Source organism: Protopterus annectens, chromosome 3.part0, assembly GCF_019279795.1.
Source record: "Protopterus annectens isolate FY-2018-M chromosome 3.part0, PAN1.0, whole genome shotgun sequence".
Lineage (NCBI taxonomy): Eukaryota > Metazoa > Chordata > Ceratodontiformes > Protopteridae > Protopterus > Protopterus annectens.
In genome coordinates, this window is record NC_056731.1 from 1025372263 (window position 1) to 1025396267 (window position 24005).

At 41.2% G+C, this 24005-nt stretch overlaps 1 protein-coding gene across 5 annotated transcripts in view; it reads right to left on the reverse strand.

Moving 5' to 3' along the window:
• The window catches only part of ST6GALNAC4 (ST6 N-acetylgalactosaminide alpha-2,6-sialyltransferase 4), a 435498-nt gene that overhangs the window by 57638 nt on the left and 353855 nt on the right, over positions 1 to 24005 (reverse strand). For all 5 annotated transcript variants that reach the window (XM_044065319.1, XM_044065320.1, XM_044065317.1 and 2 more), the window contains one exon: positions 22242 to 22349. In XM_044065319.1, coding sequence (XP_043921254.1) covers positions 22242 to 22349 — 108 coding nt within the window. The remainder of the gene's footprint in view (positions 1 to 22241; positions 22350 to 24005) is intronic.

Here is a 24005-nt window from a genome sequence, read left to right on the forward strand (position 1 = left end):
GCTGTCTCCCCTTTTTCAGTCTTCCCTGTCTTCCCCCTTCTACTCTAATGAATACATCCAGGTGTCCACATAAGGATACTACTGTTTTATAAATTTTAAACTCTTTTATTTTTTTTTAAATATTAATAATACAAGCTGCACATTCCGCCTCTTGTCTTAAGTGTTTTTAATGTTTGTACACATAGCCACATCTGTCCACAATATCCAAAAACATATAAAGTAATATGAAGCCTACGGCTTTTATGTAGTATTATGTATGTTGTTAATGCTTAATTTAGGGTGCTTTACTCTTTTGCCCTAAGTGGGCATGTATTTCAAACCACCTTCACTTTTTCTTACTTAGCGTTAATATCCCGTGCTTAGCTTATCTCTATGTATGTGTAGCAGTGCTTCCCACAAACAACCACTAAGGAGCTGTGAACTCTTGGACTATTTATACTACCCACAGCCTCTTGCTTACCTACTTAACCCCCCAAAAGTATGACCATCCAGGTCATGCCCCAACAGACAAAACGTGTGTGTGTGTGCACCCACACACAGTAACACACCACCACTTCCACATTTTTGCTTTACTCATCCACAACATTTTTCTCCAACAGTGAACATTTTATACTGCTGAGCAATTCTCTGAATCTCTCAGTAGCATAAATTGGGAGCTGCTATCATTTCTGTGGTAGAGCTCATAATGAAATAAGCTATGTCTTACAGATACCTTAACAGAGATGCATCAGTAGCACTTCATGACGCTTTAAATAGGGTTTTAGATTTCCAGTTAAAGGAACAAAGAAAAGGAGTGAATTTAAATCTGAAAAATGACAGAAGAAAGGACAGCTACAGTGAGGGCTAAGTTGGAGCTAGAGATGAAGGCAGGAAACACTTTAGATAGATTCAACAAACTCTGTAGAAAATATTTCAGGTTATCACAACTATGGTTGGAACGTATAAGCAAGAAAGTTTGGGATTATTCTTTACTTGTAATGGGCACTTAAGAGTGTATTTTGCACTGAAGTGTGTATTTTTCATCTTTATTAAAAGGTGAAATTATGGCGGTGTGGTGTGGATTATTACTATGGAACGTTTATTGTATGAGCTGGTGAGAGTTGGTGCTGGGGTAATTTTGTGTGTTTGTAATCTGCTGTCCATGCACAGCTTCACTTGGGGTTAGCCGTTGGTTCATGCACCATCCATGAGGAGATATAGATATATATATATATATATATATATATATATATATATAAAATGTGTCTTTTTTGTAAGAGAAATTAATTCACAATAATACCAGTGGTCAGTTAAAATCTTTGTGAGTCTATGTAGATAGTCACCTTTGACACCTGAGGAAGCAGATGACTGTTCATCAGAATCATGCACATGGGGTGAAGTTTGATAACAGGGTAGGGCTAGCAGACAAACTGAGAAATTATACAGATGATAATACTAGGCTACTGGCCTGGAGGCCCTTATAAACCTAGCCAAGAATTTTGCCCATGTTCCAACAAAGTCAGCACCTGTTTCTCCTGTCCAGCAGAGACAGAAGTGGGATCCCAGGGGTGAATTTTCTGTTTCCCAACCAGTTGTCCAGGTTCATCTTAAACAGGGCTAGAGAGGTCTGCTTGACATGAAGAGGAAGTCTATTCCACAGGTGGGGGGAGTCTTTGGGACATATATCTATCCCGCCAACAAGTTCTATTAATGTCACAGACCAGGTTGAGGCCTTTTCTGGAGTTTGATTTACGGATATGCAGCAACTCCATCAAGGCTGAGTCTGAGATGGCCTTGTATGCCAGACACAAGTCACGTCTGAGCAGTCTGTAAGTGATTGAGTAGAGGGACAGGACTTTTAGCCTAGTTGTATAGGATAGGTGTTTGAGACCCTGAATTTTCCTGGTCAGGAATCTCTGTGGTCTCTCCAGCTGCTGCATGTGCTTGGCAAGGTACATGCCTAGGTGGGCATTGTACTCAACAATGGGTCTAATAAGGGAGGAGTACAGGGAGGTTATGACCTCCTTGTTGCTGGATGAAATACCCTTATGAGGTGGGCCATGTAGTTATTAATGTGAGAATTAGTGGGGATGCCATTTTCCTCAAAGGGGATAATGGTTCATTTCTTGTCATTCAGTTTGAGGCCATGCTTCTGGCACCAGTCATTAGTTTGGGTAAGGCCCTCTTGGAAGATTGTTCACATCACTAGTGGAATTTAAGGCAGTGCCCAGCTTGCAGTCATCTGCAAACCTGGTAAGCCACAGACCACTAGTTTTGACTTGCACCTCAGAAAAGTACATCCCAAACAATAGAGACCCAAGACCGATCCTTCAGGTATGCCGCTCATTACGGGTCTAGTACTAGAGGTGGCTTCCCCGATTTTGACTATGTGGGTTCTATTAGCGAACCAGTTAGCTACCTACCCATCTGGTAACATATGGGTTGATGCCTAGCCTGGAGAGTTTATCTGTTATGCCTGAGTGGGGAATAGTGTTGAAGGCTTTGGCTTGGTACAGGTAGGCAGTGTGCCCCATCTTCCCCTTGTGCATGGCTTTGGTGACTGTTTCAAATAAGTCAACCAGGTTTAACAGGCATGATCTCCCTTTGACAAAACCAAACTGTGTGGGGTCAAGCATTTGCAGGTTGCTAATGTCCTTGTTTATAAGGTCCATCATAATGTGTTTCATGGTCTTGTAGAGCAGGCTAGTTGCTAATGGGCCTATAATTGCCTGGGTCAGTGGACACTCCACCTTTGTGTAGAGGGATGATAGTGGCTGTCCTCCATTCAGCTGGGACCAAGCCGATGCTCAGGCTTTGGTGGAACAGGGTGCCTAATGGAGCGGAGAGCTCAAGCTCAAGTTCATGTATGACACAGCCAGGGATGTTGACTCCCATGGAGACTGTATTTTTTGCCTTTGAAAGGGCATTAAAAACATTCTCCATGTTGATGAGGGGAGAGGGGCAGGTGCTGGGGATGTCCTGGTTTACTGATGGAGGGACAGAGAGGGTGAAGTTTTCACTGAACCTATCTGCCAACAGGTTGGCTATATCTATGGCATTTGTGTTTGTGGTGTTACTGACCACCAGTTCAGAGCAGATTTGGTTGTTACCTTTGAGAGTGTGGATACATGTGAAGAAGGCCTTCTGATTGTCCTTAGTGGATGTGGCCAATTTGGACTTGAAGTTAGCCTTAGAGGATTTCACCAGTGACCTTATTTGCTTGTTCAGACAAAGGAGAGATTGCTTCCAACTTGGCACCTGCTCCTTCTTGGTCCTGGACAGCATTTTTTCCTTTTATTATAGAGTTTGTTTATCGCTGCTGTCCACCAGACAGGTTTACTATTCCTTGAGGAAGATGATTTGGTCCTGTCTGGTACTGCTGAGTCCATACGGCTATGTACGTGCTCAAACAGTTTTTTTAGTGTAGGCTTGGACATTAGTGCTAGTTCCAACTGAAGGGAAGGTGGCTGTGAAGCTACTTATTCCTCCTCTCAGGAGATTGTAGTCACCTTTGGAAAAGTTTTTTTGTTTGACCCTGACAAGGGGGGGAGGGGGTCAGAGGAGATGACTTTGAAAGTGATTGCTTTATGGTCAGATCTTACCAAGGTGGATGACAATGTAGGGGTGCTACAGTGGCTCCTCATGCTGATTAGAACCAGGTCCAGAAAATATTCACCTCTCATAGGGATGTCGATCAGCTGATCCAATGCACTGGCATTGAGAAGTTGGGGAATCTTGGGGCATTCATGTTTGGGCTTGAAAAGGTCTTCCACTCTATGGTTGGGTAGTTAAGAGTCACCCAGGATCAGGGTAGAGGGTTGAATCTCAATCGATTCAAGGAAGTCCAAATAGGTGGAGTGGGTGCCCTGAGTCATGGTTTGGGGGCCTGTAGCTAGCTATGATTTGAATAGATGTTTGTCAACAGTTAACTGCATTTGGAGTGTCTCCTGTGCATCATACCATTTGACCAGCCTAGAGACGTTTATGTCTTTGATAAATATTGAAACTCCACCTCCTTTGACTTTGTAGCCCTCTGTTTGTGGTCTGAAAGTATGGTAGGATGAGTAACCTGGTAAGGCTGGGGTGCTTTTTGCACGTTTGAACCAGATTTCCGTGACTGCACAAATGTCAGCATCCTCCAGGGCAAGGAATGCTTGCAATGAGTGCAGTTTCATGTTAAGACTCCTTTAGCAGCACAACCTTTAAATTTTGTTTAGAAGAATATTTCATGTTGGTAATTTTGTGCTCATGACTTTGCCTAAAAAAGGTACTATGGGGAGGCAATAGCCTTTGCCAGAAGCCTGAAGTCCAGGGGAGACAGATGAAGGCCATCTCTGGCAAAGTACTGTGGACTGTTAGTCATGTCATCCCAAGCTGTCAGGTACTGGATCCCCTTGGAATGAGACCAGAAACTAAGCCAATTGTTAAAGTCAATCATTTTCTCTTCGTATTGAGGCATCATTCTGGGCGATGGCTGGATGCTGCTTAAGGCTAAGGACATACCTGCCTGGGACACATATTCAGTGAGCTCAATCATGTCTCTCCATATAGTCCACAGAGTTGCATCTCAATCACACACACCAACATGGACTATGACAGAGTTACAACATTAAGAGACTTGAGTGCATGTGTGACATGGCGGTGACTTCCTACTTGTCTAGCCTTGTGAGCAGCACATCTGTCTCTCTCACAATAAAGTCTCCTATGACTTGTATGTTTGGTTTGTGGCTAGGTCTTAGAGGCTGTGAGACACAGGCATGTGTACTATGTGTGATGCTTGGTGCTGTGGGCTGTGATGTGCGTGTGTGTTTTTACTTCGGAGGTCTCTTTTGTGTAGGTATGTTTTTGTTGACAACCTCCACATATGTAGGAGTGTGTTGTACAGGTGTGGGTAGTGTTGGAGGTGTGGTGTTCATAGTGTGTGCACAGACAACCTTTTCAGTGCCAGATGTACTGGCTTGTCACTGATACAGCAAGGATTCTAGGTTCTTAATGTAATTGCATCTCTCACATATTGTTCCTGGGTGGTAGTAGTAGAATGTTGTCCGTGCACATAAGGCAATTCCTACACTGTCTTAGGATGCCCATATCAACCAGACTAACAGAAGAAACCATAAGAAATTGTCCATCCACGGTTATCAGAATCTTTGAAAGAGAGGTCAGGGATAGCAGAGTGGGTATTATCTGAGGAGAGTACCTATAGGTGTGAGTAGGGCTGGATAAAATCTATACAGTAGCTGCAAGCGAGGGTCTACCTTACACAGGAGTGCTGGTAAGGGAAAATGCAACTGAGATATCTCTCCAAGGGTTAAAACAGCACAGCGGTGACGCACAACATGCAAACAAACACAAACCCATGCAATTGTGTTGCTTAAATACCACGGAAACTAAAGTAAAAAAGAATCACTGGAATTGACCGGTCTACCTTGTCCCTGAAGACGAGCTAACACCCTATGCTAGACCAATTCCAACCAGTTCACTTACTCCCACTAAGTGCAAGCAGGCCCTAGCCAACACAAGATGGTGGAGCAGGAAATACAGGAATCATACAAACAGATCTGGATACAGATCTAACCAGACTATGCTAAAGATATTTAAACTCTGTTAGGTCAATTTAACAAAGGAGAAGAGATACACACTTGAACAGTAGCAAACAAAAGCAAACTGATTTAAACAAATAAACCAATAAAAAGCTCAAAACTGAGCCTTGTTCCAGCAACCTTCAATCAGATGAGTTTTAACTGCACAGTCTACCAGGGTGCAGAGGAACCATCTCCAAAAAGAGATGGCCTGAAATAATGCTCAAGTTATACAAACAAACCTAGACTCAGCAGGTCTGAATCTAGTCTATACTACCATAAACAAGGCGCACCAATTTCAGAAAGAAACAGTTCAAATAAGCAGGCACAATAAGCCTTCAACCAGAAATTCCCAGCTCAGAAGGGCAGAATCTACCCTGACTTCCCACAAGAGTATAGACCACAAACCTTCTTAATGTGAAACAAGTGGTCTGAAGCCCAAGTGCTTAAACCAAAAGTAAGACACTTTTAGAATAACAGACAAACTAAGCCTTCAACCAGCAATCCCCAACTTAGAAGGATGTAAGCTACCTCTCCTGCCACAAGAGTGTAGACCACAAACCTTTCTAATGTGAAACTACTAGACTGAAGCCCAAGTGTTTAAACCAAAAGGCTTAGAATAACAGTTACAATTTAATCAGGCTACTAACAAGCAAGAATAAATGCAATCCATTACTTTTAAGAGCAAGCAGCAAAAGCAAAATAAAGTAATAAAGTAGGAAGAAACATAAATACAGTAAAAGCAGATGAAAAAAGTGGAATTTGTATTATAATTATTATTATTATTATTTAGGTTAAGTGGGAAGGGAGGAAATGAGATAATTCAAGGCTGAGAAACTAAGGGGACGGGCCTTCCCAAATGATCTCTCTACTCAGTAGAATGAGCTAATGAGAAGGGACTGGGAGGAGTGTCCCAAATGAGATTTATAGTAAGGGCTGGCAACTCAAAAGCCACTATATTTAAGAACCCAATGAGAACTGGGTGGGTGGGAGAGGAAAAATGCAGCCAGACAAGAGCAATATTTAGAGCATGCAGGCCACACAAACACATCTGCTAACTACAGATATATAAAAGAGCAATGCTGTTTCTCAGCTCCCCCCACTAATTAACTGATGCTATTCACAGTTTGCAAAGGAATTTTTTGGGAACTTTTTTTTAACTGTCCCTAGGCAAGAACTCTTGAAACTCCAACATAACAGAAAACTTAAAACAAAACAAATGTAATACTAGAATTAGATACAAAACAGAAGTGATCAAACCTTAAATGAAGAGCTTCAAATCAAAATCAAATGCAGCCAGACAGGAGCGATAAAACCAAATTGCATCCAAATGAACAGGTCATTTAAGGCAATTACAGGTGCTGACATACTCCAAACGTTGAGTGCATGGTGATCCCACTTAGACTGTTCAAGTGAGGGGTAGTAGCAATGGTGGCATGCTACACTACAGAGTTAGACTTACAAAGGAGGAAATCAAGGTGAACTTAATATGGCTCATGTTTGTACAATACCTCAGTGGGGTGGTGATATGGTAGTGGGCTGCTGCAGAAGAAGCAGCAGAGCTCAGCTGCAGAAGGAAGTATAAGCTTTGGGAGATACTTCAAAGGGAGATGGTTCAGTCAAACATGTCCATTAGGAATAGTTCACTGAGATCATTTAGAAATCATGTACGTTGACTTTTAACTAGTAGTGAAAACACTGGAACTGATGTAAGGGAACAGGTGAAGGGGGTCAGACTGCCAAACCTGGTTCAGATAGCACAGGGTAATACACAGCACAAACAAACAACTGGCAGAAAAATGAGCAGGTTAATGACCCATTTCACTTTGGATTACTTAGGACTGAATGTATAAAAGCTCTGTGTTTATGTAGCATGGAAAGTCCATTAGTAGATTCACTTTCATGTTGATAGTGGGCATGATTCAGGACTTTGGTACCAAAAATGTTGCCACTCTGAGATCCGGCACCATTTCATCTATGAGCTTTGCGGAAAGACAAGAATTGTTTGTGATGGTTAGCTTACTAAATATGTAATGAGAGTAGTATACAAAAATGGGTGAAACACTTTTTGAAGACCAGACAGGGTCTGTACTGGAGGAACACATTAGGACATTGTTGCAAAAATCAATGTAGTTTGGCGTTATGGGAAGCCAGCAGTCATTTGGCTGCATTAAAACGGTTAAAGAAAGCAATGAGTTGGGGAGGTTTATGAACGTGATTTCAAGTAAAGAGCATGCCAACAGTCTGAGAAAGGCAGTTCCCTCACATAACAGTCAAGAGGTGGCCATTTGTCCTAAAAATATTGCAAACATGGAATGAAATTCCAGCAGTCAGCGTGTGTGGTTATGGAGTACTATTACTTAGAGATTGTTTCTTATTGCCCTTCTATGAAGAATTTACATGGTCAAAAGTGGTACAGCCAAGTGATAAGGCAGAACAACAGTTGTTTTGCAGCTAGCAAATGTTAGAATTTCAGAGGATGGAGTACACTTGTCGATACGCATGTCCAAGACAGCCCAATAAATTAGAGGCGAATGGGTTGACTACGGCCACTGGCCAGCCTTCCTTTAGATATAGAAAACTGGCTAAATTAGTATTGGCCAACAAAGCAGAAAATAAGGGACTATTTTTTCAACCAGCAAGGGAGGAGTGTTGCCTGGATATAGAGAAGTATACACCATGCTCCTTCTAAGAAGGGGTGGCCCCTGCAGCTGGGCAGGGAGCATTGCCAGAAACCACTAAAGATTAGGTTGATGGATGACCAAAAAATAAAAAAATGACTTAAGCTGATTGCTTCAACTATGTTTCTCCTTATTACAATGGAAAGACTGGCTACTCTGAATAACCTCTGGATGATAAGTCACTGCCAAACTGCATCAACGACTGCAGCAAGTAGGATTCTGCTAGAATTTTGAAATTAATCTGCACCTGCTTTTTAGAAGACTGTGGGTTTCAAGTCTGACATGGTCTCAGCTTAACAATGATTTGAGCTGTGCAATAGGATTTGGGTCATGCCTTATGTCATTTTGTTTCATTTGGAGGACTAATGAACTTTATCGCATACCAAAAGAAGACTTGATAAAGTTAATGAGGCTAGAGGTAAGGGTCCATAAGACATAACTGGCCTAAAGTATGTTTATTCTGACCAGATGCAGTTCAAATGCTTAGATGGCTCAAAGTTGCCTCCATTTGCTCAACAAAGAGGATGAGACATGTAGTTCATAATGGTATGGATAATTTACTGATGGAGAAAGGGAGACGGATGGTATTTATTTATCAGTTAGACTAGATCAGGTGGCAAAAGATGTATAAAGCAGGATGGAGCTCACCTTTCTATAACAGGGATACTTGGCTTTTATGCAGATCTGACAATAATACTGAGTAGGATGTGTAGGAGATGGGGAGAGCTCTCCAATCTTTCTGTGGAAGAAGGCAGGAAGGATTATGGAGAGAGACTAAATATGATAAGGAAGGGGGAGGTTGCAGAAATCATTCAACAAAACTGTTGGCCCCAGGGCAGGTTTAGGAACTCAGCCTGATCTTCCTCAGTAGATTTTAGGGCAACCCAGAATGTGAAGCAGTAGTAAAGTGATACCGAATTGTGATTTTTGGTTTGTTATTTAAGGGATGGATACTGCCTGTGTAACCAACTTTGTAGTTATTAGAGAACTGCTGGACCTTAATAAGGTCTTTCTGAAACTTGTACTTTGATTACGTCTCTACTAAATTTTGTTGTCTGAAGAGAATGGAAAATAAACACGTCTATGGCCATTTAACACCTAGACTGGCTGTTTCCCTTCTTTGCAATAAGAAATACATCAATGCAAATATGATTGCTAACATTGGTCCTTACTAATCACACAACATGTACTCAACAGAAAATATGTCTAATTGTTGAGATAAAAGCTAAGCTATCAGTTCATTCAAGGAAATATTGTATTTTTAAGGTGCAATGTTTTAATATTAGTATCAGGCAGGCAACAGCTATGGCTTATCTCAGACAAGCAAGCCAGCTAATTAGCAGTTAGTTTGCTCAGAGATGGAAAGTCTCACACGAGTAGGCTAGACTACAAGCCCAAGACCAGGATGGGGGATTTTGTCACCAAAGATGAATGCATGTCTTAACATTATAATTAGTCCATAAAAAGTGTTCAATCTTCAGTAACTTGTAAGACAGTATCCATAGCAGTCATTTGTAGGTGAATCCAGCCCTGAGAGCATCTCTTTGACAATTACAGATCCAAACAATGAACGTATTCTGGAAATAATGTCTAGTTTGTGGTGTTTTGTGATGGTGTTGAAGGTAGTTGACCAAATAGCTGCTGCAATTATCATCCACTTTCATACTGTCCAAGAAAGTTGTGAGGTAGTCATGGTGGAGGATGCTGTAGAGACCAGACATGGAAATTTGTCTTCCTCTATGTAGTAAAAAGTACTGCTCTCTGATAGACACTTGACACAAACTTTGTACACCTTTAGTCCTTTCCTGGAGATGAACATTTGATCACTTTTTTGTGAGCTGTGTTCTGTTCAAGTAGAAATGTAGCTATCCATGAAACACAGAAGGTATTTTTCTTTGCGGATACAAAAATGGAAGAAAACTGACAGGTTAATGGACTTGTTTAGGCTGAGCTTTGTGGCTACTTTGGTAATGAATTATGGGTTGGTCCCTTGGTCCACCATCTCAGTCTGGAATACCAGATCGAGGAGTTTGACTGACAAGACTTGTAATTCAGAAATCCTCCTTGTTAAGATGGCTACCAGGTACAGGGATTTCCAAGAAAGCTACTGTTGGTGTTACTTTACTACTAGCTCAAATGATGGTTGAGCGAGATTATCCATAATGAAGTAGAGGTCCCATGGGCACCCAATGACTGGGGCTTTAAGTAAAAGATAGCATTGAGAAAAACTTCCCTAACGTTTAACAAGGAAAGGGAAGTGATGTGGATGCATGCATGCACTTTTAAGGATGAGTGAGTGATACATTTTTCACTATGTACTTATATGACGGCCTCTAGTAGGTCTACCTTGGGTTCAGACATCTTTATTTTGTCCAGTGAGTGAAAAGTCTCTAGTCATCCTTGCAGATCATTTTGGTGGCAGGGTTTGCAAAGATGTTAGAATCAGAGAAACTATGCTGATAGTATTAGGAAGCCGATGACTCCTTGAAGAGTGAGCAAGTAATCCTTTTAATGGAATGATTTGGAAAGGGTTCAATAGAATGTGTGTGTGTGTGTGTGTGTGTGTGTGTGTGTGTGTGTGTGTGTGTGTGTGTGTGGTGTGGAGGGGGGGATAAGGGTTAGTTTGGAGTGATGTCACTTTGTCTTCTGGAGAGTTCTAAGAGAAAGCATATGGAAGTGTTTGCAGCCATAACTCCGTTAGGACATTCTTTGCTAGTTAATTTGATAATGAGTTGAGGCAGAAGGGCTGATAGCATTTTCCATTTAATGCAGATGCAAAAAGGTCTATCATTAACTAGCCTCACCAACTGCATATTTGGTTCACTGTTTTCTGGCCAATGATCATTTACTCTTGGCCTTTATCCCCGGGTGTTGTTTTATCCAGGAATGCTGACTGCCATCAAGAAGTTGCTCTGGGATGTTGCTCATTCCATGATCTTCACAGCGTCTGTACAGCGGGGAAAATTAATGCCTCATTTGCTGTTGCCATGTCCTTATAGGAGATCACAGGACCATGAGAGAGCATGTCCTACAAGGTTTCCACTGTGAGGCATACTACACTGAACTCCACAACAATGATACAGACTTATGATTCCCATGGAGACGGTGATCCCTGTGTGCAAGTTGTGGGAATTGGTAGTGATTGCCTACTGTCAAATATGGAGTATGTATGTGGACATGGACTTGAGGTGGTTCTTGTGTGAACTGTGAATCTGTAATTGTGATGCATTTGAAATATGACTGGTTGCATTGGTTCAACTGGAAATTCATTAATAACTGCAGTGGTTCCATGTGCAATCTGGGATGGGGTATGACTGAATCGTAGAGCCACTGTATCAAATTCCACTGAAGCACCTTTCATCTGTGCAGTGTTTGTATCCTATCAGCTCTCACAGGGCAGTTTGTAGGGTATAAACCTTGTCATCCAGTAGGAAGGCATGGTAGAACTTTCCACTGCCCACCTTATGAAGGCTATGTGCTGGATTGGCTGTAGCCTGGAACTGTTCACTGTGATGCTCAGTGAGTAGAACAGCTTGATCAGAGACCGTGTGTGGGACACAAGATCATCCTGACCGGAGAGTAGCAATGAGCCAGTTGTATAGGAAGGGGAAGATCTTGTAGGATCATAGGAGATTACTAGACTACTGATCCGGAGGTCATTTCATCCCAATGTAATACCATAGCAATGCTAGGGAATATACAAGATTGCATTTACTAATGACTGCCCATATCCAGGAGGGTTGTGGGAACTATCCCCGGTAAGAATTTACTGTCCCCCATCCACTCGTACAGGTTCCTCTTGAACAATGTCATAGAGATGCTCTGTGTCACATGAATCTGTAGCTTACTTCAAAGATGCAACAGTCGCTGAGAGATGAATCTGTCCCTCCAGCATGTCCTATTTAAGGTGCAGGCTATATTTAGGTCCCTGGAATGGGTAGCCCTAGTCCCGTTTGATTGACGGATGTTCATTAATTTTGGCTCTGAGACTGCTCTGTAGACCAGGCATAAGTGTCCCCTAAGAAGCCTGTATGTACAGAGTATAATGACAGAAACTTTAGTCAGTTTGTGTAAGGCACATGCTGGAGTCCCTTGATCTTCTTTGTTTGAAACCTCTGAGGTCTATCCAATTGCTGCATGGGCTTTGTACGGTACATGACGAATGGGGAGTTATACTCAATAATGGGCTGGATTAGTGCTGAGTATAGAGAGGTTATAAAACCTCTTTTACTCTCGAGGTGATGCCTTTACTAATCAAGTCTGCTAAGTAGAAAGCCTTCCCTACTACAGTAGACACATGGTGGTCAAAGTTAAGGTCGCAGTCAACTTGTGATTCCACGTCCCTTACCACTTCATCGGTACTTGGGGTATTGATGATTGGATAGTGTGAAAGGATATTGTTTGTGCCAAAGGGAATGATGATGCATTTCTTTCCATTCATTTTGAGACCATGACTAAGACACTAGACGTTGGTCTGTGTAAGACCCTCCTGACATCATTTGGAGATTCAATAATTGCACACAGTTTGCAGCCGTCCAAACTTGGTCAGCCACAAACCCTTAGTTTTGACCTGAACTACTGAGAAGTATAAACTAAACAATAGGGGGGGCCCAGCACTGATTCCTGTGGCACCCCGCTGGTAACAGGCCTGTTGGTTGATGTGGAGTCACCCACTTTGATAGTATTTGTTCATTTTGTGAGCCAGTTGGTAACTCATCTTACAACGAAGGGGTTTACATTCAGTTTGCTAAGTTTATCAGTAATGCCTGACTGTGGGATTGTGTCAAAAGCCTTTGCCAAGTCGAGGCATGATGTGTGCAAAGATCTGACTTCATCAACGGCCCTGTTCACATTTTTGAAGAAATCCATCAGATTTAACAGACAGAGTCTGCCCTTGATGAAGCCAAATTGGGTACGATCCAGGGTTTGGAAGTCACCTATGTCTTTATTTATGAGGTCCATAATTAATTATATGTTCCATGGCCTTTTAGATGAGGCTGGTCAGGCTTATTGGTCTGTAATTCCCCGGGTCTGTTGCTAGGCCAATTTTGTGGAGGGAATAACTATTGCTGTTCTCCATTCCACAGGAACAAAGCCTGTGATTAGGCTATGATTGAAAACGGTACTAAATGGTGATGCTAGTTCATGTTTTAGCCTGTTTAGGAGACAGCCTGGGATGTAGTCTGGTTCCACAAAGGCTGTGCTTTTTGCCTTGAACAAGACTTTGATGACCTGGTCTTCAGATATGTAGAGTGGGAGAGAAGATTGGGGAAAGGTTTGTGATAAGTTTGGAGGGGATAAGGGAGTGAAACTTTCAACAAACCTGTCTGGTAGCAGGTTTGCTATCTCTGTGGGGTCAGTGTACGTAATTCCATTGGTCACTAATGCTTGGCATCTACCTTTTAGGCTATGTATGTAGTTGTAAAAGGCCCTATGTTTATCCTTGACTGTGCTTGCTAAGTTTTTCTCAAAGAAGCCCTTAAGAGGATTTGACAAGTTGCCTTACTTACCTGTTCAGGCTGAGGAGGGTGCTTTTTCATTGCTGGGGTCTCACCTTTGCTTTCTTGGACAATAACTTTTTGTGTTTATTGTAAAGTTTGTTGATGCTGGATGTCCACGATGGTGGCATGGTTTTACACACTTATGCATGTGATTGTACTGGCCTTTTAGTGTAAGCTTCGTTATAGTTACCTGTTCCAGCTGGGGGTGGGGTTTGAATACATTTATTTTATTTATTTAATTTTACATTTGTTGACCGGGAAAGTGTGACTGAGCTAAACAAAATAGCCCTTGTTCAGTGGAGGCCTGGGGAGAAAAGCTCTGAAAAATATTATGCAGTACAGTTACAATTAAAAATTACAGATGCAAATGTACACAAACAAATTACAGAAGACATATTAGATGATAATTATATATTTACATGTCAGATATATAAACATACAGTCATAAAGCAATAGTTCAATATAAAACATTATTTGTTTTCAGGTGGCAGTTTGGAGAAGGTATTCAGAAAAGAGAAGAGTATGACAAAAGGATAATACGTCTAAGTTAAATGGGACTGATAGGCAAGGTAGGGAAGGTAGAAAAAGGTGGAGAGTGGAGGATAAAAGATTGGAATAGTGTTTAATTAGTAGTCAGATTTATGGATGGGGAAATATTTTATGCTGGTTGTAAACAAAGGCAGGACCAGAGAGTTTTTAAGTGTTCTTTAGCAGCTGCTTTGTATTGTTTTGATTGATTTAGTAATCTAATATGATGAGGAAGTTTGCTCCATGCAATGGTAGGATGACAGTTGTATAAGTTGCATCCCATATTAGCCCTAGGTTTCTAGATAGGTAGTAGATCTTGATCAGAGCTTCGAAGTTATCTCGTAGGAGAGTAGTGGGATACATAGGAGGATAAGTTAGGGCAGTAGCTTGGTTGGTATAACATACAGTGTATAATCTGGAGCTGAGAAAGAAGAAGCAGGTTAGGAAGTTCCAGCCAGTTTAGTTGCTGAAGTGAGATACGGTGATGGGTTTTATAGGTATGTTAGGCAGAGAATCTGGCTACCTTATTGTATGTCGAGTTAAGTTTTGTTAGGAGAGTAGTGTTTAGATTTGTGAGTATTTGCGAACCATTAGCGTTGTCGCCTCACAGTAAGACGTTGTCCTGTTCGATTCTCAGCTAAAGCGTCTTCTGTGTACAGACATGTTTGAATGGACATACCTTCGTTGAAGGTTGTGCGTCAGGGCTGGCAACTTGACACGTAAAAATCTACTGCCAATCATTAGCGGACCGGAGTTCCACTGTGGCGACCCCTAACCGGGAAAAGCCGAAAGACGCAACAATGTAGTAGACTGGGTAGGAGATAAGTATGGGATAGGGTTACTTTGTCTTTGGAAGTCAAATTTTCTGTTTCTGTATAAAAAAGGCCTAGTTTTTGATGAGTCTTCCTAATACAGTTATTTATGTGCAAGTCAAATTTAAGTTGATCATCTATGGTGACACCTAGGAGTTTGGTGCTAGCTTCAGGAACTATTGGAGTCTTATTTATAGACAGTATAGAGAAGTTTTAGATGGTTAAGAAATTTAGAGAGGAAGAGTAAAAGTTTTTTTTTTGGAATTCAGAATTAATTGGTTGTTGGTGAGCCAAGTTTCCACTGATGTAAAGGCTTCCTGAGTAGTAGAGTTAAGACCAGACTCAGAGTCACAAATAGTGATCACAGTAGAATCATTTGCATATTGTACAAGCAATGACTGAGAGCAAGAGGTATATATAGTAGATTGGTGACTATATTAAATAAATAGCAAAGGACCCAATATGGATCCTTGGGGACTCCCATTTTTACAGGGGGGAGGGAGAGAATGCAGAGAGCCATTTCACTGATTGTAATCAATCAGAGAGATAGCTAGAAAACCAAGAGAAAGTGGGGGGAGAAGTTGAGATTAGTCAGTTTATCCAGAAGTAGAGAGTGTGAGACCGTATCAAAGGCCTTAAAAAGGTCTAGAAATAAACAGGATATGAGTTTGTTTTTATCACGAGCCAGTGAAATAGCGTTAGTAAAGGAGATAAGGGCAGTGGTTGTACTGTGTTTTGGTCCCAAACCGTGCTGAGTAGGTGTAAGTAGGTTTTCCTGTGTTAAGTATTGCAGAGTTTGTTTACTTATACATTTTTCAAGTAGTTTAGAGAGAGATGACAGAATGGCTATTGACCTAAAATTAGAGATTTCTTGGGAGTTACCTCCCTTGTGGATAGGTAATGTGTGAAATTCTTTCCAGATGGATGGAACTTTTGAATCAGAGATAGAGCGGTTGATTAAGATAGATACCGGAAAAGCAAAAGTATCAGCCTCTAGCTGAAGGAAGTAGGAAGGAATGTTATCAGCAGAAGTACAGCATAGTTTTAGTCTGATTTGATGTAAATAGTAGATACAGATTGCAAAGAAAAGGGGTTGTGGGGGTTAGAAATAGGAGATTCAACTGTGAGATTAGGATCCTTAGCTGGGGGAGGATTCGTATTAACCATCTTCGTTACAGTTTCAATGACGGTGTTAAAGATAGTGGCAGTTTCATCAGGTGTCTTATTTTGGTAGGGATTCGGGGAGGAAAGGTTACCTACGTGCAGTATTTGGTTGACTGAATTCCAAAACTTTTTGGGATTGGATTTTAGTGCAGTATGAGGGTTAAAATAATATTAATTTTTATCTTTAGCCATGTGTTTTTTTGTCAGGTTTCTAAGTTCTTTGTACTTTTCCAAGTCAGAGGAATTTATATTTCCTCCAGATTTTCCAGTGCCTGTCCCTACTTCTCATTAGGGTGTGGGTTTCCTTAAAGAGCCATGGGAATATTTTAGATTTTTATTCTAACAGTGTGGAGAGGTGCAAGAGAGTTTAGTATATCAAGGAAGACAGAGTTAAAAGATCGGACTGTTTCATCCAGAGTAGGGCCCTTATGGTGATTTCAATTCATTCTAGTGAGAAGGGTCTTAAAGGTATCAGGAGAGAAATTGGAAAGTTTTCGACAAGTTATGTGTCTATGGGATCTGGTAAAATGGGGAGTGAATCGAGTGACTTTTATTGGTGAGTGATCACTAAGTATGTTAGGAAGGCTTTCAGGATTATGATATATAGAAGATACTAGTATCCAGTCAATTAAGCTACTTGGAGTTAGTGAGTTATTGTAGTGTGTGGGTTCAGATGTTAGTTGAGTAAAGGTATGTAGATTAATGCATGAGATGGAGGTTTGGGTTATTTAGAGCTAGCCAATTTATCTTTACATCACCAAGGAGAATTAATTCATTTGAGTAGTGTTCAGTGAGCTAGGAGAGGAAGTTTTCTAGCAGGGGAATATTACTTCCTGGAGGAATACAGATGGCCAATACTGTAATGGTGCAATGTTATTGAGTTTAAAGTTTGCTGCTAGGATTTCTGCTGGGGGGGGAAAGGTGGGATTGGTTCATTAGTACAAGTAAGGGTTAGATGGTCACAGTAGATGATGGTGACTCCACATTCTTTTTTTCTTCTGGCGATCAAGGCAAAGTATGTTATACCCTGGGGGGAAGAATAACACTGAATGGGTTATGTGGTTTCAGCCATGTTTCTGTGAGGGAGATTACATCAGGGGTATGGTTAGCAACCCAGGCGTGGAATTCAGTAGTTTTACTGAATATACTTCTAATATTCATAGAACAGAATGAGATGTGTTTTTTGGTGGGGTAGGGGCATGTTTGTTGGGAGGAATAGCATTATTGGAAGGTGAGGCTAAGACTGGTCCTGGGTTAGGGTGAATGTCTCCTGATAGAAGTAGGGCAGCAGGATGGAGGTGAGACTTATATTTGTTAAAACAGCTGCAGAGATATTCAGTTTTAGTTTTAGAATGAATAGTGAAAGAGGGAGGAATTCTGATTCTAGGTAGAAGAATATTTTAGTGGAAGGATGGATGAGGAAATGTCCACAGATTGTTGTGGATAAGAGAATATATGGTCATGAGATTTTGTAGGGCTATTGTTGACTGGAGTTAAAATAAGGATGAAGGGCTGTTAATGAGAGAAATAGTAAAGAAGGGAGATAAATAATGACATACAGTGTGATAGTCATTTTGAAGGATAAGAATAATCAGTTTATTTGAGTTAAGTAGAAGTTTATAAGGAAGGAGTATTAAGAGTAATAGGGCGTGTGTGTGTGTGTGTGTGTGTGTGTGTGTGTGTGTGTGTGTGTGTGTGGTTGAGGATGGGACCAGTAGAGATGACAGGATCAGTAATGAATAATGCTGTAGACTAGAGAGAAGGAGGAGGGAAAGAGTACTTACAGGTCAGAAGGATAGGAAGGGGGGTGGTGTATGGATAAGTACAAAGGAAATTATATGGGGGTGGGAGGTGAGCGAAGTACACCTGAGCGGAGCGGGTCTAGCCCCGAGTCTCAAACTGTTGCAGGAAAGTAGACTATCAGTCACAGAGTCAAAAACATGTTTCTAAGGATTGGAGAGCAGCTCAGAGAAGGTAGAATGGGGTAAAGAGGGCACAGTAGATGGAGCAAGTTAACACAAGTTAGTTGCAGTTTGCAGTTACAAATGACAGAAAACCAGGAAAGGAGTAGAGAGAATTAAAAGCAATGGAGATAGACTAAAGGAAAGAATACAGATGGAGCAGTGAAGGCTGAAGGAGTTTTGGGAAGGTCCCTACAGAGTGGGAAAGGCCAGAGAGTCTTAGCTATTCAGTTTAGGCTAGTGTAGACATCAGTTAGAATGTAAAAGAAAGAAGAAAAACAAGTAGGTATGGCTGCTAGCAAACCTAGTAGGGAATGATCTCTAACTAACCTAGTGGTGCTAGACAATTAGTATAACTATGGAGTGGATCCTCCAAAGAACATACTTAAAAAGTTTGTCGAGAGCACTGGGAGAAGTTATGTTCCACGTCTGAGCAAGGGCATAGGTTAGGTGCAGGAGAATGTTTACTTCTGATTTGGTGGCCATTACAGACAGTAAGAGGTAAAGGCTATGGAAAATACAGAGAGAAGATTATTAGTGAGTGGCAGTTCAGAGTAAGGGGCAATAAACCATCAGCATCACAATGCAAAGGCAACACTAAAGATATACAGCAGGTAAAATCAGCGTACAGGCTGTTACTTTTCTCAAGCAGTTGTACAGAAAAACAGTACCGATTAAAGTGAAGCTAGCCAGACAGTTATTTATACCTTCACCTAGGAGGGCAGAGTTAGCCTTGGTGATGTTTTTAGTCAGATTTTGCCCTTTATGAGGTCAGGTGTTAGTGCCAGCTCACAGGTGAGTGATTTTTGGTCAGATTTGACTAATGAGGGTTCGACAGTTGCAGCAGTGCATCTGTTTGTCATGTTAGTGAGGACCAGATCTAGCATGTTTGTTCCTCTTGTCAGGGTATGAACAATTTGTTCCAGGATATTGAGTTAACAAAGTCAAGGAACTTTTGTGCTAGTGAGTTAAGGCTAGCTTAGTTTTCCCAGTTGAAGGTGGGATAATTAAATCACCCATAACCAGAGTGTTTCGGTAATTAGATTGTCTCCAGTTTGGTCAAGTAGATTTCATGTATGTCATGACCCATGGAGGGGGATCTACAACTGGTTATGACTTGAATGGGGGTCTTACTCACCATAACCTGAACTTGTGAGTAATTCCATGGTGTTGTTCAGTCTAACTAGACAGGGGGTGAATTTATCTCTAACATATAGAGAAACACCACCTCTTCGGTTTCTCACACATTCACTTTGCAGTCTGAAGGTGTGGAAGGCATTGTAGCTTTGCAAGGCTGGCTTACTCTCTAAGGTCTTGAACCAGATTTCTGTAACTGCATAGACATCTACATCTTCCAATGATAGAAGTGCTTCTAGGATGTGCAGTTTTTGGTTTAAGCTCCTAGCATTTAGCAGCATGACCCTTATTTTGTTATAATTGGTAATTGGGAAGTTTGTTTTTTGAGACCTTGCCTAAAAAGGCACTATGGGGAAGGCAAGAGCCTTTGCCACCAGCCAAAACCCTAGAGAAGCCATGTGCAAACAGTCTCTGACAAAGCAGCGATGTCTGTTGACCAAGGCTTCCCAGGCTACAGGAGCTGACCATGACTTTCTCCTTGTCCAACCTGATAAGTGGGACATCCATGTGTCTCACTACTGAGTCTCTAACGACAAGGATATTTGTTGTTTGAGTGTTACTTCTTACAGGCTTTATAGGTGAGGCACTGATGTTACTATATGTTATGGGTGCTGTGGGAACTGTGCTGGTTGTAGCAGTCTTATGTTTTGGAGGTCTCCGGTGTTTCAGTAAGTTTTTTGAGATAACTTCCACGTAAGTTGATTTTTGCATTTGATGCACACTATATGTAAGAGTAGTGGTACTATGTGCATGTGTAGTGGTGGGTGGGTTGACAAACTTTTCTGTGTTACTGTTTTGAGTGCAAAAGAGCATGGATTTTAGATACTTGGTGTAGCTACATCTATCACACTCTGTACTAGACTGAGCTATTAGTAGAGGGTTGTCTGTTCTGTACATGAGGCAGTTGCTACGTTGCCTCAAGAGATCCAAGCCAACAAGGCTGGCAGGAGACACAAATGTAGTCCAACTGTCCACTAAGGGGGGCTTTTCAGAATCCATCAAGGTTACAGCTCACTTAGCATTAATTCTTTGACTGGGAAAGTATGAATGATGAGGGCTGCACTATACAGCTGTATTTAAGGGAAAAATTGTTGAATTTACTTGTCCGACTATGGTGCACAATTACATGGCAGTGAGCAGTGCTGCACAATGCACAAACAAGCACAAACCTGCTTAAACACAGGGTGTAAACACCAGAAGCTAAAAACTTGAAAAATAATGTATAAAAAGGTTAAAAAGGACCGATGAGGATGTTTACTCCAAGCCCCAGAACAACCACCCAACACCAGACAGGTCCCAATCAGCACACTCTTTTCACTAGAGTGCAGAAAGGCCCCTTCCAATCCAAGAAAAAACAGCTACTACAAACAGACCCAGGTGCAGCAAACATATATCTGGACTATGCTACCCTACTTTCAGCAGTAAACACTAGAGAATGTTTAACACAACAGAAAAATTGCAGTCAAGACACTAAAAAACAGAAAAGAGACCCTAAAGAATGTTTTAAAATGCTAACAAATCAGTTATTTTAACACTGCTTGGTGGGAAAACCAGAGCAAGTAGAACAGATCGCGTTGCAACAGCGAAAAGTAGCAGAAAATAATTCACAGTCAAAATAGAAAAAAGAGATTTGTAAACAGTGAAAACAGCAATAAAATATGATTTAACATGCACAGTAAGGCAGACAATTGCAGTACAACTGTGTAGTTTAGTACACAGTATACAAATACAGTATAAAAGTAGGTGGCAGGCGATAAAAAAGTGTAGTAAATAGTATAATTAAGCAAAAAAAAAAACGGGCAACTTACGGTTTTTGGGAAGCTCAGAAGCCTCTGAAGCTCAGAAGTCTGGTATCTCAGCACAGAGTTGTGGGTGGCAGGCCACCTCAGTTCATCTCTGTACAAACATGCCCTTCATAGTCTTTGGTGGGCTGCTACTACTGCCATGCTCTTTGTGAATACCTTGGGGACTGTGGTGAGATGAATGGACAGTGTCCTAAAGTGGTAATGACTGACTGACTCTGACCCTGAAGTGCAGATATCTACCTTGGTGAGACTGATGTATACTTAGGCCTTCTGAAAATCAAATAAATTCACCTAATCTTGCAAAAGTTTGATGTTTTCTTTTGATGCATACTGGCTTAGGCTGCTGAGGTTATCTTATGATCTAAGGTAGTCTGCTTTCATTAACAGCAAAATTAATCTTGAGTAGCAAACATGTCCTTCCTGGTCTGGTGGAACCTCCAAGAAAAAATAGTCTGCTTGGACACAGCTAATTCTAAGGACCTGGCATGAAATGAAACAAAAAGCTGATCAGATTTCCTAATAGTCTTAGTGTTATCCAAATAAAATCTGAGCTGTCTATACACGTTCAATGTGTGAATTTGTTTGAGGGAACAATGCATAACATTTTCTGAATATTTATGCTGCTACATCTTGAGCTGATCAAAAGGATATCCTATATCTGCAAAAGTGGGGAGTTTCATTATCTGTCCTCTTCACATACTATACCACTTGTGATTCAAGCCTTTTCCTGTGTGAGCCATTTGCAGCACAACTGGTAGGACTGGGCTGCCATTGTAAATGATTGTGTTACTGCTGCATGGTTTCTAAATTCTATGACTATAACACTTCAAGACTAATGATACAAGAGATCAAACCCATTTTCTCAACAAAACAACGAAGCATAAATATCAGTTGTCATACCTCCATGATCTCTGACCATTTAGCCGCGTGGGAAATAACAGTACTGTAGATGGCAATGTTTGAGATGTGGGCTTTTAGCTGCTAGTGGTGGATACACAACTGTCAAACATATTTCAAAGGTGACTTGGCTTATTTCAGAATATTAATTTGTAATTTAGTTCAACATAGTGCACTTTTGTTAAGGAGCAGCATACCTGCAATAGGAGTCATTTACCATACCATAGATCTGAATGTCATCACACAACTCCATGGCCAGGATCATTGTGAACCATCCTGTACTCAGATATGAGCCAGATTTTACCCTGAATTTAAAGGGAAAAAAAAAACAAGTTACTAAAGACTAACCAAACAGAAGTGGCAACAACAAGCACAAAGATAAATTTGCTGTCACATAGATACAACACAGATATACACTCAGACTTGGAGATACAGCTGTCGTAGACCTATTGATTAGACTATCAAGGCAGTATCAGTCTTGCATTCCTACATCTTCCATCAGCTACTGCAGCTTATAAAACGAATATTTGTTTTATATTTGACACAAACACATAGCATTTTACTTTGCAGAGCTACTTCAGAAATAATTGTATCCCGATGTTACTTGTATTTTTCTGACATAGCTGTTAACATCTCTCACCCACATTCTCAAAGAACAAATGCAAAGTTACAATTAGATATAAATAATTGGCTCTCGTGTGATACAAAGGTAAAGCTGCATCTCTTATTCTCATAACAGCTCTAATCTCAGGAGGGTGGAGGGCAGAATATCTGGACCCATCAAAGTCATGGTACAGTCAGACTGTAACTTTTAGCTCTAACACTGAGATGCCTCTATAATGGATCTTTGTCTAAACTGACTCCGGAATATTAAGGTGGAAGGAGCTAAAGAACTGCACAGATGCGCTTAGCTCATGAAGCTGTTTTTCTAAATGAAGTCTGGCTCCTGTAACTGCAGTGGCGGTATTAATGCATGGTGATTGTATGCAAGGAAGACCAAATAACCACAACACATCTGCAATGGAGGCATTATTTTTGCAGCTACTGATGGCATCCAGATATCTAGTGGAGTATACTGTAGTCATCTGATGGCAAAAGACCGGTGATCCATTTGGAATCTGCTTGACAATCTCAATCCCCTCAGTCACTGCTGCAAAGAAGACAGGCAATTACAAACAACTGTCCTGTGTTGATAGGTTCATAGGCCTCAAGCCCCTCACTTCCTGCTGCAAAGACCAGCAATTACAAACAACTGTCCTATGTTCATAGATGTGTACTAGGCTAACAATCACTGGGGCCTTTTTAAGCTTAACCATACATCTCAAATCTCTAACAAGTTCTGGCACCCTTGATAAGTGTAAGCAGATGCTTGGGAGGGGAAACATTTACTAGAAGGGGCCTGGGAGATGAACCATTTACAGGCTGCCTATGTCCATTAGAGACGCATGCCAAACCAGGGATGAATTTCCTGTTCCCCATCCAATTGTCCAAGTTAAACTTGAATTGGGATAGGGAGGAACACTGCTTCACAAACATGGGGAGCCTGTTTCAGAGGAGTAGTTGTCTCTGGGACACATACCTGCCTCTCCAGCAGGTCCTATTTATATCACAGACAATGTTTAAGTCTTTAGAATGGGTAATTCCTGTGCTGTTTGTTTTGCAGATATGCAGGAGGTCCATCAGGGTAGGGTCTGACAATGCCTTATATGCCAGGCATACATCACTCCTCAACAGCTCATAGGAGTCAGAACACTGGGATAGTGCCCTGTATTTTTTTAGTGAGGAACGTCTGTGGACATTGCAGTTGTTGGATGTGCCTGGTCAGATCCATACTAAAGGGTGCACTGTACTCAATGATAGGTCTGATGAATGCTGAATACAGTGAAGCAATGACCTTCTTGGACCGAAAGGCCATACTTTTGTTTTTAAGTTGCACAAAACTGAATGATTTCCTCACTACT